Source organism: Strix aluco, chromosome 18, assembly GCF_031877795.1.
Source record: "Strix aluco isolate bStrAlu1 chromosome 18, bStrAlu1.hap1, whole genome shotgun sequence".
Lineage (NCBI taxonomy): Eukaryota > Metazoa > Chordata > Aves > Strigiformes > Strigidae > Strix > Strix aluco.
In genome coordinates, this window is record NC_133948.1 from 5672044 (window position 1) to 5692992 (window position 20949).

Consider the following 20949-nt stretch of genomic DNA (forward strand, 5'->3'; position numbering starts at 1 on the left):
CGGCTGTGTGCAGAGCCCCCGGCAGGACCTGAGAGCCGTTTTCCTCCCACATTGGGATGGTGAGGGGCTGGGAGGCTGAGCTGGAAATAATGCCACTGCTGACATGAGAATCAGAGTTCAAAGGCAGATTTGCCCAATGACAAGGTGTTGGCCTGAAAAGGTGTTACTTTATCTCAGTTCATACATGAACAGAATTCTGTTTATTTAAGAAAAAGCAGTAGTAGAACAAACAGGCGTTTTCTAATACCATTTGAACCTGCTGTCTATTTTAATTTTTGTCTCATGTCAACAATGATGACTTAATTGTAACTGTCAGCCTTTCAGTAGATAGTCACTTTACTATGCTCACTATAAACAAATCTATCTTAAATCCTGGCAACTAGGGGCAAACATCTCTATAAAATATCTAGAGCTGGGTGAATGCCTCAGCCAGTCTTTTCCTCCCCTCTGTAAATTGCACTTGAGCACAGTGTTCTTGCTTTTGTGTTCTCTTCCCACGGATGCTCTAGTCTTGTTTTTTTGCTGGCACATACAGGGCTCTTAAGTGGGTGTAAGGAAATGTTAATATGAAGTGAAGTGTTTTTCTTTCATGCCTGTCCCTGAGCTCCCAGCCTCCATCAGAACTGGATGAAAAAAGACTAAAAATGTTCATCTGCCTTCCTTTTCCCCATGTGCTTCCCCACGGTAGAGATGAAGCATTACCAAAACTGCTGCAATTTCAACAAAGCTTAAGGGAAAGCAAATCACCGTATTTCTCCAACACTACCCCATTTCCCATGTAAAAAAAAAAACCACCCTAAAACCCACCCTAAAACAGCCTCCTCATCCCCAAACTCTTTTTTTTTTTTTCCCCCCCCTCCCTGTACCTTGAGGAAACTCAAGAGATCTGGCTACAGCAGACAACTGCAGCAGCTGCAAGCTGAAATGCTGTGACTGAGGTGGTGCCTCTGCTCCTTATGGTCCTTTGACATCTGGATGGGTTTCAGCAGTAATAACTTTTTTTTGCGGGCAGACCTTTTGCTTTTCAGGTACACGAGTAGTCAGGCAGTCTTGGTTTCCCATCTGCAAAAAAACCTTTTAAACAAAGAATCTGATATCTGCTGCGTGAACCTGAATTTGTATAAAAAAAGACTCAATACAATGTGCCTCTCATTTGTAATAGCTAGTAGCATCCTACTCCTACTAGAGAAGGAAAAGACTAAGAGTAGGTGTGGCTTGCTTTAAACATCCCAGGCACCGCAGATCTCTCAGGAGCCTGCGTCTTTCTGGCAGAGGCGTGGTAAGTCCTGTCCCGGTGCTGTGCCTCACCGTGTACCGTTACCCAGATGTCCTTCTGTGGCCAGGTGCTCTCTCTTGCTAGACTTGCATCATGCTTAGCACACACACAAAAAGTTCCTTTCTTGGTGAGCTCTTAGCTGGTATCTGTGAGTGGAGTGCCATGAACTCTAAGCAGACTTAGGACGTACACCCGTTGTGCGCAGCGCTGCTGCTCGACGTGGAGGATTGCTACCGCTGGCTCCGTTCAAAGCACTGATGCTGCTTGCAGTGGCTGCGGGCTGTGTCCGCTTCTCCAACACTGCTGCTCACTGTATGGACTCCTCTTCCTTTGCAGTGTCCCCTGAAGCAATTTCCTTGTGCCCTTTCACAGAGTGGGGAGCAGGGAGGGCTCGCAAGCTGGGTGGGCTATCACAGGACAGCCAGGGACCATTCCTACCACCTGTCCTTGCCTGCCTGTATCTGCAGCTGGTGTGTATCTCTAAATTTTATTTCACAGGCACATTTTAAATTGCTACATGTATTAGAAAAGCAGACAATAAGGTTCTCTGCCTGCCAGGGACATGAATTGGGTCAGAGAAGTGAGAATAATAAAATATTGTTTAATATACTGCAATAGACACAGTAGATGTTTAACTTTCTTTCAATAAAAATGACCCCATATCATTTTATTAACTTCAGGGATGCATTAGTCTCTTCGTCAGAAGACAGAAGAAAATACATCTATTGTACCAAAAATTAAAGAGGAAATTGAAGGAGGATGTTATCCTGGCATGTTTTCCCACTACATAGTCTGTAGGGCTGAGTGATGCAGTAGCACAATTTTAATTAGAGGCAGTTCCTGTGTGAAACTAAACAAAATTAATTTGAACCCCGAATTAGCTGTCTTTTCCAAGAAACATGAAAATCAGGCTTCTGGATTCAGCATACATTAACTGCTGAGAAATCATGTGAAGTTTCTTAGAGCTTTTCTGGTGTACACATAGGCAGGCACAGCACATACTTTAGTGATAGCTGAAAGTAGATCGACTTCCATGGATAGCCAACTGCTGTCTTGGGTACGGAAATTTGTAAGAATTAGGACAATGTGGAATCTGCAGATTATGTCATATTTTCTTTCACTACAGCAGAAGGAGATACCAGGCTGCATTTTTCAGTGCCTGAGAGCACTTTTTCTTCCCTGCTCAGCTGGGTTCACGGTGTTGGCCAGGTAATGCTGACTGTGAACATGAATTCCCACTCATGTCAACATTCCATGGCTTGTTGAAAGAACTGGTTAGGATGGCAGCCTCTAGGAAGCCACAAAACATGCTGGGCTTTGGGGTCACACATGCCCCTACTATAAAAAAAAATGAAGCAAATGCTTGTTTGCAGGATCAGGACCCGAACTCTGGAACACATCCATAAGGGACAAATCTCTGCTTTAACAGCATCAACATACAGACTTTTGCTTCAGAAAACTGGAGATGAGCTGAAATTACTATTTTTCAAGATACTCCAAGTGCTTTTCTCACTCTGTGAAGTGTGTTTTGATGTCTTCCTCTTTTACTTCAAAAGGCTATTTGACCACATTCCAGTTTGACATCATTATAAAAATATTTGAAGTGTTCCAGCAATAGGAGAGTGCTTTGCAAAGCACACAGCTATTTCAAATTATTGTAGCACTTCATGTTTTTATAAGTACTTGAATTTGGACAGTTTTGCATCATGTAGAACAACTTCATAACATTTGAGATTATCAAATTTGATGAGTTGGAATTTAGAAATGATGAGGATTGTGGACATGCACAATATAATTTTTGAAATTATTAAACTTCTGAAAACCTGTAACAGAATCACTGACAGGCTTTACCCATCATCCTCCACCGTTCCTGGGCTCAGTTAACAGCTGTAAATGGTGTTAGACTGCCACACAACTGATGTGTAGGCTACCATAAGACAGTAAAGAGGGGAAAAGTTGTAAAGGTTAAACTACCACGATTCCAGTCTGTTGAAACAGGACTTAAGGGCTTCTCTAGACTTTTAGTACCTGTTTGGCTTCTCTACAATGCAAAAATGGTTTAAAATTCAGTTTTGCTTATTTTAGGGTGTAATCACTTCTCTATGCTGACTTGCTACATTGACCCTTTAGGTTCAGAAATATGGTTGAATTGCAGCATTTAAATAAGTCACTGCAGGTCTGTTGAGCTCATCAGTAGCTACAGGAGAGCTCTCAGCCTGCCCTCCAGGTGAGCTGATTCGGTGCAAAGGGTGTTTGCAGCACAAAGGAAAGGTTTGTGTTCGGTTACGTTGCTTCACAATTGGGAGATTAAAATTACACACAGTTAGGAGTGGCTCCACTGGTGACCACTGGGTTGTCAGAGGTGACTCAAACATGTCTCTAAACTCTCCTTCATACTATGAATGCTTTTCACATTTAAATGAATCCACATAAAAACTGTGAAAACTTGTAAGACAGGTAGTCCATGCAAAATAAGTAGCAAAATGAGGAGTTAACATAGAACAGCTATTGACAATCTAGATACACTCCTAGATATCTGCCATTGTAGATGATCCCCAACATAAGCAATGTACACCTTTACTCTATGACTACTCCCTCTACTTCTTTCTTCTGGTCTGATTTAGAGTAACAATTTCGAGTAGCTCTTCAAGCTCAATCACAGCACAGACCTGCTGCACTATCATATCCAAACAACCTCCTAAGTATTTTTTTTCATAATAGCTTCACCCTTGATGGACGAGATGGACCAGAGGTATAGTCCAATGGCCCATGATTCCCATCACTACTTAACTTACAAATCTAATGTTTTGTATTTGAATAAGTTATTTTTAAAATCTGTGTAGCCCAGGCTGTACACTAATACTTATCATAACAAGGGGTTATGTAATCTACAGCAGTAAGAGAAGGCAGGTATAACTAATCGTGTGACATGACCACTACTGGGTTATACTCATTATAACTGTAGAAAAAAGAGTCCTAACTATGACCTGTGTTATCTGTTAGCACCAGTGTTAAACTAAACCAAAGCATGGCCAGTGATTTGTGCATCTTCTGCAGTGCAGCTCTGACAGCCCTGTGGCAGTATTTCTATAGGATTTTCATGTAGCAACAGTAAAGAAATTAGAAGGTGCAGTAATAATGAATTAATTTTAAAGTTCATCACCTTTTAACTTTATATGACATTGTAAAAGCTTGAGTTACAGCAGAGATCCCTTCTGCTGCTTTTATTCTAGTTTTTTTTGCCATTTTAGGTAATTTACCTCTTACAGTGCTTGTGCAGTATTTACAAGCAGAGGAACACCTGGTTCATGTTTCTGAGTTATGCCTTTGAGGTGAAATGTCTGCTGTTTGAGAGTAATCATCTGTCTCCCTTTAGTCCTTCAGGCTTTTAAGTAGAAACATTTGCATTGTTTTTAATTCATTTCTGCAAGAATCAAGATGAAATTTATCAACTCTTAAATTGCAGGTTGCAGCATCTAGAAGGGTTTTTTTTTCTGCTGAACAGATGAAATACACAACCAGCTTATTTCATCCAGGTTAGTCTGCAGGGTTTCAGACCTTTTGAAATGTCTTCAGGCTTTTATGCCTCAAGACAGACATCTCAAAACATATTTGCACAAGATGCCATAGAAGTTGAAAGCATTTGTCTGCTGTGAGCCCGAATGACATGGTCCCATCCCTCAGGTCTTGTTCCAACTAAACCTACAAACAGAGCCCCCATAAAGGTTGTCTGTGTCTTTAATTACTTGGAAGAGAAGGGGAAGGGCACCTTCCCTCTCTTACCCCAGCAACTCTAGTCTCACACCCAGACTATCATAACCTCTAGTCATGAACTGTCTCTCAATACACTGCACTGCTGCTAAAGTCTTCTGTGCCAGCTGGTGGATGGAGGCAGCAGAGACAACAAAAATGACCATCACCAATGAATTTTGTAAAGTAACCATTAATTGAATTCCTCCCATCAGTGACATCTAATACAATACTAAATTCTGCATTAAAAACCTAGGAAATTTTGGGACAGCTACCAAAATCCATGTTTCTTTTAATTTTTGATGAGCTGACAGATATTTAGATGGTATGGAGATTATCAATCAGTAATGTCTTAAGAAACAAGCAGAAAAATTCCTGATGTTTAACGTAAGAGCAATACTGGAATTTGCTGAAGTCAGTGAGGGCACTCACATTTATCCAGCCAAGAGCTGAATGTTGGGGTATAATTGTTATTATGAAATCACACAGAATCATTAAGCTGTCAAGGAGTACTTCACTGACGATGTGTTACACGGGAATTAAAAAAAAAAAAATAGATAACTTCACTATTAGAAATGCTTTATTAGCATAGCTTTACTTTTTAAACCGCTAAGTAAGATAGCCAAGCCAGTGCTCTGCAGTGATCCCTCGCCTTTCAGACAATTTTCTGACGTGACAGGAAAAAAAAGCACCTCCCCTAAATGTCTGGACAAAGCTGGAAAGAGAAGTATCGTATCTGTTGCAATGTCACATAAGTTGTGCATCTGCACATCTGCTTTACTCCATCCTTGGACTGACTGCTTTTCATTTTCTATCTGACTGACCCTTCTCCCCAGTGGTGGCTGTGTGTCAGGAGTTGAGGGGATAGAGCTTATCCAATGCTTTCAAATGAAAGAACAAGAATTTAAATGTAAAGTTGCCCTTCACAGGCATCACTGGGATCTCACTGATGTCCCCTGGCTCCAGAATTACTGCATTTGTGTTATCCTCCGCCTAGCTACAAGCAGGATGAAAACTCACTTCAAAGTCTGCCAACGTGTTATCTTAATTATTTCACTCTAGGAACTTAATCCAGATTTTCCTGTGCAGGATATTAATTTGCCAAATGACATTAGGAAGTTGTGCTTTAACTCTGGATCAGTTTGACCAAGTCATAAATTGTTAAATTAATTAATGGGAACCCTTCCCCTCATTTTAATTATTGCAGGGTCTGCAGAGCAATCTGCCTAAAACTTGGAGCTATACACTAGCCCTTAGCATCTTCTCCCTCAAAGCCCCTTCACCCTAACTCTGAGCAGAACACTGCTCCCCACAGATGCTTAGTTTGCAGACTAGTTTATAGCACCTTGCCTGACAGTAAAGCCATTTGTCATTATGATCAAGCTAATAGTTATTATTACTTAAATATGCTACAGTAATTTTGTTTTGATACATGGTATTAACCAGTTTCCATAGCTACAGCAGACAGAGCTATTCAAGACCTCAGGGTCTCCTGACAGTTCAGAGCCAAGAGAAAACTACTCTTGAAAAGGTGATGGGATAGATAGGAAGAGATTGTGATGTACAGCATTAGATGTGCAGATAGTCAAGTATATCTCAGAAAGCATGTTAGCTGTTTGAAGTTCCATCTTCAAAAGCCTAAGCAGTATTTACCTTGTTTTACCTTGTCCATTAAAGTGTTCTCTTCCCTGTCAAAAGTGATTTATGGACTCTGTTGTATCACTAAATCTCATTACTGAGTAACATTTCCTAGTAAGGAGGATGAGAAGTCTTACCAATCCTGCACAGTAGCTATGCACCAAAGGAGAGGAATAGGAGTACTGGAGTACGTCTACACTGCAGTCTCGGTGTGCCTGCAGTTTGGGTAAACTAGATCTAAGACTGCCGGGCGGACGCTGATGACATGTACTGTGATGTGTCCTGATGCAGCAGAGCCAGCCAAGGATCGTCCATACCAACCCGTGCTGTAGTTCTTCCAGCCTGTAGCTAGCTAGCTCAGGACTGTCCATGGAAAATGCAGTCGCAGCTCAGCCAAACACAGACACTCCCTTCCACTGAAGGGCAGCCATTAATGCAACGTATATATTTTGAACTTACTCATTGTAGGAGAATGTCCTGATCAAGGAAGCATGTTTAAGAAAAATAATAAAAAATACATAATAAGGGAGTATAGAATTAATCAAAGAAAGAAAAGTAACCTTTCATCCTTCAGGGTATAAAGTAGCCACTTACAACTTCCTAGCTCTTTCTGTTCTCATCATTCTGCAGTACACTAGGTTATTTTCCCTCCTTTGTCAAGCATTACTACAGCCACTGGCAGACTGAAGCTGGTGGGATGGATTGTAATTAACTCCCAATTCTATACTTGTAAAAGTGTAATGTTTTTCATTCTTCTTTATGATCTTTTAAATCCAACAGACTGTAGGTTAGAGATTACTAGTCATGTAGTAAGGGTCATTTGAAAACCACTGTAAGTGGATCCAATTACTATATAACTAGGTTTTGACAACTATTCTTTTCACTGATTTACAGAACAAAGTCTATGCTGTGAATACGGTAATGGAAAAATTAACTCAAAGATGGAAAGGACTATTAAACCATAGTGCATACATGACATGAAAAAACAGCCAACAACCAGATCATATTAACTGTCACTAGGCAATCTGGACTGAAAGTACTGTTTATTGCTATTCTGAACTCAGTGCTACCTGGAGTAAAGTGTCTATTTACATACTTATAGTTTAATAGCTTCTGACCTCAGTTCTCTTTATTCTTTCACTGCAGTTACATCCTTGCTCGGGGGCCAGCAGGTACCATGCTCTCAGGTATGTGCATTACTCCACTAGTAGCGCTGAGTGTTGGTCTACAAATTCTCTGCTTCTTCAGAAGTGAATTTGCATCTCAAACTATTGACTGCTCAAATGGAAAGCATTGTAATCTGTTTCCCCAGAAGGCTTGTCTGCAGTAACATAACCTGCCCTGCATATAAACAAAATCACTAGGATGATGTTTTTCAAAAAGCAGTTTCAAACACAAAAAAAAATGTTAAGAACTCCATGCATCTTTTAATACAGGCTTATTGTTAAGCTGAAACATTATCTGACAAGTGTCAGCCCTGAGCAACTTCCGTTAAACCCCAAAACACCCAAATAAAGCAAAAACAACTCACAGAGTTGCCTACAGACTTTTAAAGGAAATACTGATGGATGTCTCAACTACTGTAATTAAACTCACTCTGGAGGTTTACTTACGCATAATAAATGAAAAAAAGACTCCCCTTCTCTGAGGAGGGATATTCAGTATAGACTGTAGACACAAAGGCACGAGAAAACAGGTCTTGCTGTACTCTTGAAAGATCCTCAATTATATGAGCAATGCATCCACCTTATAATCTAAAATGAAATACAGAGTCCCAGGCAGCTGTTCTTCATACATGATTAGATCATAGCTTACATAGGCATTATAAGGTACAAGCTTATTCTATTCATAATTCTTTATGAGGAAAAGTAATGAACTTTAATCAGGTATCTGCTCATGTTAAACAAGTACTTACTTTTCAATGTTGTGCTTTGAATTTAAGACACCTGCAAAGTCAGAGGCTTAGAAACATCCATTGGGGTGACTCCTGTCAGATCTTCCTATTGCACTGGAACAATCCAAGAAGTGAATGTAACTAAATTCAAACTGTACGCTCCAAGGTATTTCATTAATGAGGTGCAGTGCTCAGTCACAAAGTTAATTGATTAGTCTTATTTCTGTGACTGGTGTGGAAACACTAAAAGATAAGACGGAGGAAGAATCAGCTAAGCCTTTGAGTCATAAAAAGGCCTTATCCCTTTGATGAGAAGTGTCAGATTAATCTTCATAAATGGTCATAATTACTTGTGCCTGGAGCTCAGCCAACTCATTCCAAATAAAAATTAAATTATACAACTGATTGCATGTTCAGTCTCATCTCTAGAGTGTTAGAACTACTACGGCCCTATAGAAACATGCAGACGTTTCCTGTATGCTTGTAACAGAGTAAAAGACATTTGCCTAAATATTGAATAGGCTAACCTAGTATTTTTGATTGTCTTTTTCCTTAAATAGTAGTTTCACTAAAGCTTGCCTGTACAGTCACAGTTACTGTTAGATACCACTTTCTTTGGTAATCTGCAGATTACTCTCCATTCTTCACTAAACTCAGTTTTAACTGTGATTAGCAGACCTGTATCAGATGGGAAATGTATGAATGTTGTTGAAAATTTTAGCTCTTGGGGAAAAAAAAACAGTGCAATTAATTAAGTTCGCTTACCGGAAAAGTGGTAAGTACACAGACACCAAAGCTGATAACATCTAACACCAGCACAACGCTCCTCTTGGAGGTTCTGAGAACAGTACTCATCCTTCAGAAGAAGGAACACATCTAAAAGCAAAATCTTCATAAGTCTAGTAGAATACTACTTAGCGGTCACAACCCAGTTCTCTCTTGTGATGATATATGCTTTGGAAATAAATGAAATAAACATGGAACACTACAGCTTCATGCCCGTATCAGAAGTGCATGACTGAAACAGCATACATTCAAGAAATTACTTGGTCTCTATATGGTTCCTTATATAGCTTATACCATCTTAATATTAGGCTTCTTTAGCTGGTTATAAATGGGATGTTCCAGAAACACAGCATATGGAGCTTTTAAGACAAAGTTAGAAAAGAAAACTAGCTTTTGTTCATATGAGATGTTGCTTACTTTTTTTCATCAGTTATTCCAATTTTAAATCATATTAAGTAATGCAATACTGAAGCATCTACACTGATTTATCTTGGCAAAGACAGGACAGCTATATTATCTGACAAAATTAATAGGATGCCAGTGCACATTTAGAAATCTAGTAACATTCCACTGTATATTTAGGAAATAAAGGCTAAAGAACAAAATATTTGTAGTATAATTTTATTCACCTTGAAACAAAGGGTCAAAGGTCACAGCATGAAAGTTCATTTTATTTTGTAAACTCATACAAAAGAAGGACATTTTAACAACGTAAATGCAGACAAAGGAAACTATAAAAATTCAACACATTAATAAAAAGTTGAGTTTTTATTTTCTTTTTGCATATTTCCTTGCATCTTCCATACCAGTCTGCGCATAATCTTAAGTACAGTTGTTAGAATCATTAAAATTCAAGAGGCTGAACATAAAACCATTTTCTCTGCTATAGGAATGTGTTGCTGAAAGATACAAACCCTGTAGCATGTTAGCTAGAAGTAAGACACAAGACTGAAGGAACTGGCTGAAAGGCTTCTAAATTGTTATTGCGCATTCATCTTCTGAAAATTCAATCTCAGTTTTCTTTCTGAAAATATTTAGAATATTCCCCAGGGAAGTAACAGCGTTAGACTGAACAGTGCTTTGTCAAAAGATGTATGTTTCCATATTGTCCTAATACATCTAATGCAGATTCAAAAATAACAACATTGCTGAAGTAAAACCATTTCAGTCCCAACAAGTGTTCATTGCGCACCAAAATTTACAGCAGCTGTGTGACAAGCTACTGTGACATATAATTCAGCCTTCAGTACTGGATACTCTTGACTGCAAGCTTGGACTTAAACCCTCGAGACGCAGCCAGTGAAAGGTCAATTATAAAACTGCATTTCTTCTTAATCTGAGCTAATCTGCAGTTTAATTTGTCCTTGTTTCTCCCCCAAAAATGATTCTCAGGATTGAAAATTTATTCTTGTAACCACTACTTGAGGTTTCTGTAAAATGTTTTCTTTCCTGTGTCCTCAACGTAGGCTTGAGACTGCTGAGTGTTTCTCTAGATCCACTGTTCTTCACTAAGCAGAGTTTTTCAGTCAGGAACAATCCATGTCACATGTGTCTCATTATACTCAATTTCCAAGTGTAAGTGTCCCAACTTTCAAGAGTTAAGTAAACTTCTCACAATTAACAAAGAGCAACTTGAATGCCTAGAGTTAATACACTTCTGAGATTTGTGTTTGTCCTCTGCCAGGACGTAGTGCAAGAAACGAGCCCTGCCAACATAAGGCACTTACTTACCTACAGTACACAAAAGGGGGCAGGGGCGAGAACTCTTGTAACATGCAAGTCTAGTCAGAGTCTCACTGGAGAAAACAAGATCTCGCAGACTCAAGGTGCACTGCCACTTCATTGTGTGCTGCTGTAATAAAGTCTGCTCTGTAACAGCTATCAGATCCTCCCATTGGTAGCCACTTCATTAATCTTTGATTTTTGATGATCATATTTCACAGAAACAATAAGGAAAAGCAAGAGGGTTGCTCCTTGGATAGCAGCCAGCAAAAAAAAATAATAGTTTAATTGACAGCCATTAATATTACCTAGAAAGAATTGGGGAGAAAAAATAAACATTAATAAAGATTATACAAATAAAAATGTCAATCTCTTCAAGCTTAGGTAGTGAAGATTTTTCTGCAAAACATGGGCAAAACCAAACCAAATCACATTTCCATCTGACAGCATAGTTTCATTTTTAATTATCCAGAGCAAAAGATGGAACCTCTGAGGAAGATGCACAGAGTACAAGAATTGCTTTCTTTTGTGCTTCAATGCCTTAAACCACGTAATGTCCCTGAAGAAGCTGATGTGCTGTTACTGTGTGATTTCTTACGAAAAATTGCTGGAAGTTCCACCTACCACTTTAAAAACTTTGTGCAAACAAAGACTATATACATATAGCAGTGGGCATGCTTCATGAGAGTCAAAACAATTGAAAAAGGCTAATAGGCTAATAATCTTCCTTTCTTCCCCCTCTGCCCTCCCCCCTTTTTTTTAAGTCTGGTTTCTTATGCTGCAAAATTGCAATGCTTTGTAACTTCAGATAAAATGGCTAAAAACCTCAATGTGTATTTTCATATATGATTTACTTTCTTCGTATTATAATAGCGATCACTTACCAATTTTTGAGGAGACAACTAATTTCAAAAGCAAAAAAAGAAAATACCCCTGTGTTGTGGCCACTAAATGGACCTGAAAAAGACATTTCTGCAAATGAAGCCCTGGACTGTAAACTGTTTAGAAACCAGCTCCCAGTGAACTGTGGCATTCAAGATAGAAGCAGAGCTACACTCATACAGGCTAGTAACTTAAAGCCTTTACCATCTTCACCTGATAAGCTTTTAAGGAGTCTGGAGAATACAGTGCAGTGATAAATCTTTAGTCATGGGGGAAAAAAAAAGTGAGTATCATGTTTTACATAAGCTTAACTGAAACAGGTAAAAGTTTTTGGTGTTTTTTTTTTTTTTTTTGGTATTATATATATTAGAGAGTGCACTCCAGCAGCCTTTTCAGCCCTGTTTAATGCTATATGGTCTTTCTGCATCTGGAGGCCTGTACCTCCCTTCTCTGCTAAGTCAAAGATAAAAAGAATCAAAACATGAATACTATTAAGGAAAAGGTTTGGCAACTCTGTAGATATAAAGAAAGCGATTATTGAGATTTTTTTCTCAGCTTTCTTTTAGAACAAAGTTTAGAATTCATGCAACCATACATGGTTTCTTTTTGGTGCAATTCACCTTCGACATTCCCTCAAAGTTGTTATAAATTAGTGATTTGTACCACATTAAATAATATTAAATTAAGAAAGCTCGTTGCTAAAACATTATTCCTCTATTAAGAAATGTGCACTAACCATTGCTGTACTTCCAAGAACAATATATTGTGGCTCATTTCCAACAAGCCACATGAGCCACAGCCAATTGGACCATTATGATTATCAAAAAGGTTAGAGACAGTAAAAATAGTGAAGTATACATCGATCCTAACAAGCTGTTCATGCAGCATGCCTATAAATGTTCAGATTAAATTACTTTAATTACTGAAACTTAAGATTCAATTAAATGAACTTATAATAAAATGCAATAAAATTAAACGGAGTCTTTCCTTGACATTTAAAATACAATATACATGTGAATCTCCATTTCAAAAGCAGACGTGTTTAAAGAATAGTAATTATCCTTTATGAGATGGGATATTAAACCCATGAAATCTCAGTTTTTGTCAGAGAAATAACAGTCATTTCAATGGCAGCAACCAACACTGAAGTGCCAGCAGAGAGTGAACTTTTCTCAGTAGGTTTTGGAGGCAGTCCATTACTTCAAATGGTATCATGAGTTAGCATAAATAGCAGAAACGTGGTGCACGTGCTTATAATTATTATACAGCATCTAATGCAAAATTCAGAAGTCATTCATTCATAAAGACTCCTTTTACAGTTCCTACCCTGTAAGACCTAAGTAAATTCTAGATGTGAATTTGACAACTTCCAATAATGCTATACCAAATGAAAATTGAGTTATAAACAGTTACTGAGATAAACAATTAAAACAGTAGCTACTATGGATGCTACAAATCAAAATCACACACTGAGTGCTTCAATCTTGAGCCAGACGTATAGCTGCTGAGAGGGCTCAATTGTATATTGAGTCTTTGGACTAAGAAAGGTAGAAATATCCAGTTCTGACAGCTGTCCAAAAGAAAATCCACTGAGCTGAGTAGCTTATTCGAAACAGATGACTAATGAGTCATGAAAGGTAAACATCTTCCAGTTCTAGCCAACTCTGGATATATTTAGCACAACCTAAATATTTTAGAGAGAGAGTATTAGGCACTGTCTTCTCTTAGGCTGCTTCAGAAAACAAAGGCAAGAGGCTAAAAAAGCAGCATCAAATACCACATATATTAATGTATATGAAATTATTATCATCCTATTGAGACCTTATCAACTGAATCACCTCTATAGAGAATTGCAGAAAAAGATGCTCTTCTAATTTTTAAATTTGGGAAAAAAGTCTCCATGTGATTAAATTTTCATTTGGTGAGGACACTTCCATAAAGTTCAGGCTATTTATCATCTTTTGCAGTTTTTAAAGAACAACTTATAAACCAAAGATGACAACTTGTGGCATATGTACTGTTCCAGAAAACATTACTTTTTGGTAGCATGCAAATCAAGTTTAAATGGCAAATTCTCTCATACCAAATTTAAAGTAAATTTAGGCTGCACTTTTAAGCCATGTATACACAGTAGGTCTAGCATACGTTTTTAAGAACTCTTCACACTCCTTCTGTTGGAACTAATTAGCCCATTGATGATGGTATGATTTTCTGAAATTCCCAAGGTGCCACCTACTGGTGCCAATAATTATTTTTAACTTCAACTGGCAATAAAAAGCAGATGATATGTTGGACTTCTTTTAAGAGTAAAAATAGCTAGCAGACAGAAATGCAAAATTAACTCATGGTAATTTCAATAAAGTGTCCTGAAACTAGGAAGCTAAATAATCACTAAGAGAGAGATGGGTACATTTTAATCCCCATAACCACAGAAAGTAATTTCAATACTTTATACCAAATACATTCTTCTTCCACACATAATTTAAAAATTTTTTACTAAAATACAAAAATTTCCAAGTAATTTCTAGTGATGAAATGCAGTAACAGCTGAACAGGTAATTGACAGGCCTTACAGAGGCAAAATACTACATACATGTTTCCCATACTTTTATGAGGAGAATGTATCATTTTGCACAGTCACATTACTTCATACGTATATTCAAAACGAATTGTCTTTAAAAAAACAGTAGACAAATTTGTATTTTTAAAATAACTGTGCTAAGACTCAGCAGTTCCACATGCTTGTTGTTTAACTGATTCTGAAGGAAGCCTTCTTTATAGACTTTATAGACTATGAATACACTGAAAGTAACTTACCAAAATCTGTGTGATTACTCATCCATCCAATTTCTTTAATAGACACCAGTGCCAACAATCCAGAGCCAACAAATGATCCAATCCCCGAAAAGAAAAAAAACAGCCCCATAATAGCACTCTGCATAGATTTGGGAGCAGCTGAATATGCAAATTCTAGACCTGTATTAAAAGATTTTAAAAAAAAGCTATTGGAAGATCTAAGAAACAACAGTGGTTTGTTCTAGTTTAGTGTTATGGAAGTTACAGATGTATACTACTTCTGGTATGTTAAAGAGCTAAAACCAGCCTTGGACTTCAGGAGACAGGGAATTGGGGTAGTGAATCCCTATCAGTTCCCAGTTCCCTCAAATTGCTTTATGAACCCTGTTAAAGGTCATCAGTATATCAACCCATTAAATGGACAACACTCGAGACATGCACTTTAATCTTACTAATATTACATGTGTAAAATCAAGAAATCTTTTGAGGCAGCATATTAATTTTTCTGTCTCAAATTATCCTCAAAGAAATTTATTAAACTAACTCTAACCTGGCAAGTTCCATGTTCCCCATTTCACTTGATTCTGTATCGCCTATCTGTTGTGAAGTGTTTACAAAGCACGCAGCATTCCCTGCTGAGAACAAAGTACTCAGGAACTGAAGGTCACTCTTGCATTGACCAGGAACATTTATTTCTCACAGACTCAGTGTCTATCTCTGAATGTGCAGACAGAGAAATTAACTGTAGCTAGAAGTAGTTTTAATTTAATTTTGATCTAGAATTGCTTGCCAGCCTATTCTTTTTAAGACTCATAGAAATGGGACTTCAACTTTATACTATTCTTACTCAAATTTCAACCAATAAACCTAAGAAAAACTTACCAGTGACATCAATTTGAAAATCTGTGCTACTGAATTTGAGTACCAACAGAACACACTAGGTTAGGCTCTGCCTTGCAAAGACTAATGCCCATGATTAACTCTCCTTTTTAGAATAATACTCCTGTCAAAAATCAAATGGGATTATTCACAAGACAGTCAAATACATTCTTTGCAGAGCTTTTTCTCTGACAGGTGAAATGCTTGTTTCAAAACAGTCTGCTTCATACTGAAAATTAATGCTACCTCATCTAACATTTTTCTTGGTAAAGACACCATTATAGACCTGAAAATGGCACAAATCTTCCATCTTGCATAATAAAGGTATGCTTTATTTACACCATTACTGGTATTTGACTTTTGCTACTCCAGACAAAGTTTAATAGAAATACACTGTCATTTCTTTTCAATAAAAGGCCTAATGCTTCAAAGCCAGATAGGTCAATTTGCCTGTTGTGAGGGAGGAACTTTGTTCTTGTAAAAGAAACAGAACTGTATGTTCTCACTGATCTAACACCATTCTCCACTGCCATCCGAGAAATCTCTGATAACCAACACATTGCTTCTCTCTTCATTTGCAAAACATGTTAGAATGGGCCAACAGCAACCTGTCTGAGTCTAGAAGGGAACTGAAACATTCTTCATGCAACTCAGCTGCATGGGTTCCTGTAAATTCAAACCATAACAAGAGAATCGCTACAGAGATGGAGAGACATCTGCAACAGGGAAGGGGGGAAAACAAAATTATATTTATTTTGAGAACTGAAAACTCTCAAATTTTTTTTCTAGGTTGTGCCACTAATGTAACACTTCAGATAATATAACACTAATATAACAATTCAGATTTTTCAATCTCACTTAAAGAAAAAAAAGTAGACTACACTCAGGAGTAGTAGCTTGTTTTTTAACCTCTTGTTATCATAGCTGCCACAAGTCTCCAGAATATTGGTCATTTTGGTCACCAGGCTTTTGTACATTCTGTACAAGTTAAGCTCAAGTATATCACATGAAAGGATCTGGCCAATTTCTTCTCTTGTTCGCTTTACAGATATACTGGATGCAAGTGTTACTGCTGGAAAAAGATCTTAAGACTCAAAAACCAAAATGGGTGTAACACTGTGCACTTTTTGCAACAAAATAAGGCACGTTTCTAAACTTGAATAATGTTTGCAGCAACCCTAATATTTAATCTGGCATAAAGAATATAAAATCTTTTCTTTGCCTTCAGAGATATTTTGCCTGCTGGCAGCCATTGATAACAATTTCACGCTACCTCAAACAAGCAGTTTTGAAATTAAACCCTCTAGTTGGTGTTGTCATGTGAGATTACGATTCCCAGTTAAATAAGGGTGCTTTAAGAGGATTGACAGAATAATACAAAAGATTAATGCAATGTGTGTCATCTTTTTAAAGGTACCTCAAGTGTAACTAATGTGGCTTAATAAGAATATGCTTAGTTTTACAGTAAACAAAAAAACAAACGTATGTTTCTGCTCTTATGATATTTAGTCTCTTTTTGTCACAATAAACATTTCTAAATCACTACAGTTTTGTAACCATTAACAGTTTGCTTATTTTAAAGCTGAATTTCATAGCACAATAGATGCCTTTATCAACTTTTAATATCAAATTGGTGAAGTATACTCTGTGAAGTCTTGAGAGGCCTTCTTAAAGATACTAAGAATTCAGTCTAGATAACAATCAGAGCGTAGGAAAAAAAAAAACCTTTGTAAAACAACTCAAATGAAAGTGTAATACACAAAGCAATTAAGATCTGCATAGAATTTCTGGTTCAAAGAAAGAGAAGCATTTGCATTTTTCCTAACATTGACCAACAATTTTTGAAGTTATAAAGCTGTTGGTCCAGACCCAGCAAATGCAGAACAGCAGAGTACTCACATAAGAATAGTGTTAGCCTTAAATACTTGCCTTCTCATGAAGAAAGCCACTAAAGCAGTTGAAAAAAACAACTCTCGTTTTGGAGTTCAACAAACAGAGAACGCATCAAGTCCTTGACCTTTCCACAACCTGCAGATAGGTTTGTTATTTTTCCCTTGTGAATACCTATAAACTAGTAACGGTGCCTGACAGAGAAACAGGAATGTGTAAGAGGGGAGAAATTTTTTTTTGCATGAACACTTGCATTTCTGATAAATCATGTCTATCTGAGTTCAGCTTTAATTAGGACAATCCCTGAAGTTGTAACTAAAGGTAAGTGACTCATTTGACTCTTTTCATAAAAGTGCTAAATACAGCCTTAGTTTTAATAAGTAACTCTATTAAGCAAGACTTCCATATTCAGATTTTTATGTGTTAGGATTTGTGATGGCTACTGTTCACACATAATGAAATGTTCGGTAACACAGGACAGCAATGACTATTCAGATACGTCCTCTAGCAAGGGATACCCAATGACTGCACTGCTAAAGCATGCTTGCTGTTTAAGAACCTGAAGTGTTTAGCATCTTGGGTCTTGTGTGATTTAAAGATAATGAACTCTCCCCACACATTACTAGTTGTTTACTGAAGCAAATTAAAGGACTTGCCCATACATCACTGGGAAGGGGTGGGGGTGGAAACCGAACGAGGAATGGGACCCTTCTCAGATATCAGATAATGACCTCAGACCTTCAGACATTCAACACTTACAGGCTCATCTACAATACTGACTACTGCAGTACAAGAAGTGAAGAACTAGGATTTCAGATGGTGCAATCCAGTAGGATCTTACGCCCTATGTTTACTCTCACAAGAGTCTGTGCTAGGTGCTGGTTTCCTGGTGGAGGCGGTGTGCATGCATAGAGCTAACTGCTGGAGGACCCTGCGTTCACACTGTGAACAGGAGGATCCCAACAACAACCTAGGGTGAGCCATCAACCTACCCCTCACCAGGAAGGAAAGAGTACTCTAGTGGTGCATTTGAATGCATACCACAAACCTACAAATACACACAAGACGAAGCCCTATCTACAAAGAATTCCTCCAACATACTAAAAAACTATGGTAGAGTTTAATACATGATGGATATGTCTAATTCTTTGTCACACGAAATCCCAGGCCAGACAGCTGGAAGAAAAACTTAGAGCAAATGAGCAGATAGAAAAAAACCCAAACCCCACATTTTCTTCCACTTGCCAAGCAATCCAACCACCCTGTTTTATTTCCTAGCAACTGTGATGACAGTAGAACACATGTAACCAGAAACTTGATGGAGCAGAAGTTCTCTGTTCCACTAAGAGGGGAACAAATGGGCCATGTGACAGCTGGGGCCACCGCCAGCAAGATCTTACAGAATTAGAGAATCTCATTTTAACCCACAGTGCTTGCCCAGTGTGAGGAATGAAAGTAACCTCCTATAGGGGAAATGAAACCGGGAAATTCTGTCATAAGGAATCGAAGAAAAAGCGCTCTATATAATGCCAGTTTGAATGGATGATCTTCAAAGTTCAATATTCTGAAACAGTATTTCAAACACATTAATAAGTAACTACAGTTAAGCAAATACTAAATGGTTTTTAAATCAAGTCACTGGAGGAGTTTCATGATGTTACATCAGGTAGCTCCGCAATTCTATTTAAGTAGTATCAGAATAGGTACTTCTACAATCATGAAAGGTTTCTGTTACTGGTAACTAAGCATTGCTCCCAAGCTCTAGATATGTAAACACTGTGCTAAGAGATTCATAATAGTATTTCACTCGTTTAATCATAGTAAACCAGTGTAGACATACTACAGTGAGAACAGCTAAGTTACCTGTGCTTTCTTCTGCTAAGGAGCCCTGCAAGTATATGAAACAGACTAGAAAATAAGTCCTATTCACCCTCTCCTCCCACTTCACTTTCGGCTTAAAAATCAATATGATCACAGAGCAGTCCACTACATCACACAGAACAGTATTAAGAAATACAAGATCTCTCGCATTTGGTCAAGAAAGGCAAGATTTGAACAGTGTTTCACTTTGCCTAGTAGTACATTGAAGTACTAAAACAACTACAGAAAAACAGATCTATAAATAAAGCAGATACAACTGTATAAAAAATAGCTAATTCATTATTAATATTCACAAAAAACCTAGTCCAGATTGAGTGTCACATAACTTTTCTTATTTCAGAGATGTAAAAACTCAAATAACATGAATTTAAACTGGTGATAAATCTTTCTAAAGATGGTTATTTTCTTCCTTTTCCCCTCAGAAAGGTGTTTCCATTTACTAATTGATTTTCTAAACTGTGAGCTCAGTTTTTAAGCTAAAAAAATTACATAGCACAAATTTTATTTGCAACACAGAGGAAGATTCAGAGGAAACAATACTGCATTAAAACACAATATTGAAGGAGTATATTGTTTTCCATTCAGGCTTGCAAATATCCAATGCTAACTGGATGACATGCAAATATTTTAAGTTGCTCTGCTCGAAATTCAGTCTTGAAAACTTATATAGCCAGTTTTCAAATGCGAAAGACAATTCTGTGCTTTGCCACTTAAGTTGTATTGTATAATATTGTATTTGGGAACGTTAGAGCTTATTTATAATGATTTGAGAAGTAAACATTTCAAAGAATCCATTATTTATGATAGATATGAAAGCGGATTTAAAACAAAGACTCTTACCTGCTATGCTTGCAAATATTTCACTGAATCCAATCAGCACATATTGAGGAATCTGCCACCATATTGGCAAATCTGCGGCATGGTATGTAACATTTCCAATTGTCTGATTAATTGTTTTAACCTTGACAATTTTCAGTCTGTTGCTTTCCAGAATTCCTACACGGAGTGGGGGGAAAAAAAGATTGACCTAAGATGCAAACATTGTTTCTTCATATTAAGAATGAAATTAGGATTCAGTCCTGCACTGCAATTACAAATTATAAAATATGAATATGTATTTCCTTAATTCCTAAAAAAGCATTTCAGAATACTTTTGCTATTGTTATTTCAAGACCTAGAGTCCTTCTTGCCATAGAATCTGCAATTATATTTTTATTCAGTAGCAATAATTATACAAATACTTAAACCTTTTCCAGATGGATTAGCTGAGAGCTTTCTCATACAAACTATGTTGTATTTTTTTAAAGACAATCTCATTTTCACAAACTACTACTTTGCAGTGTTGAACCACTGCATCTGCCACCATAGTATTAATAAATTAGAAACCATTTAGTTTATCGAAATGGCTACATGAGTCCTGTAGAACTCTGAAAACCCTCTATGAATATGATCATGACATTTATATGACACTTATCATCCCAAGAGATCCAAAACCTCATTAGAGCTTGATTTACAAGCAATACATTGCATAGAAAGTACTTCATGTAGAATGAAA

The 20949-nt window shown here is 37.5% G+C and overlaps 1 protein-coding gene and 1 long non-coding RNA gene across 5 annotated transcripts in view; one reads left to right on the forward strand and one right to left on the reverse strand.

The window, feature by feature from the left end:
- Positions 1 to 20949, forward strand: part of LOC141931529 (uncharacterized) — a 60262-nt gene that overhangs the window by 23060 nt on the left and 16253 nt on the right. For all 4 annotated transcript variants that reach the window (XR_012625613.1, XR_012625612.1, XR_012625611.1 and 1 more), the window contains exon 2: positions 7811 to 7851. This is a non-coding gene — a long non-coding RNA (uncharacterized LOC141931529). The remainder of the gene's footprint in view (positions 1 to 7810; positions 7852 to 20949) is intronic.
- SLC15A4 (solute carrier family 15 member 4) overlaps positions 9952 to 20949 on the reverse strand; it is a 30749-nt gene continuing 19751 nt past the window's right edge. Inside the window, exons 6-8 of the mRNA XM_074843811.1 lie at positions 20235 to 20390; positions 14766 to 14924; positions 9952 to 11374 (exon numbers count right to left, since the gene is read on the reverse strand). Coding sequence (XP_074699912.1) covers positions 11226 to 11374; positions 14766 to 14924; positions 20235 to 20390 — 464 coding nt within the window. The 3' untranslated portion in view covers positions 9952 to 11225. The remainder of the gene's footprint in view (positions 11375 to 14765; positions 14925 to 20234; positions 20391 to 20949) is intronic.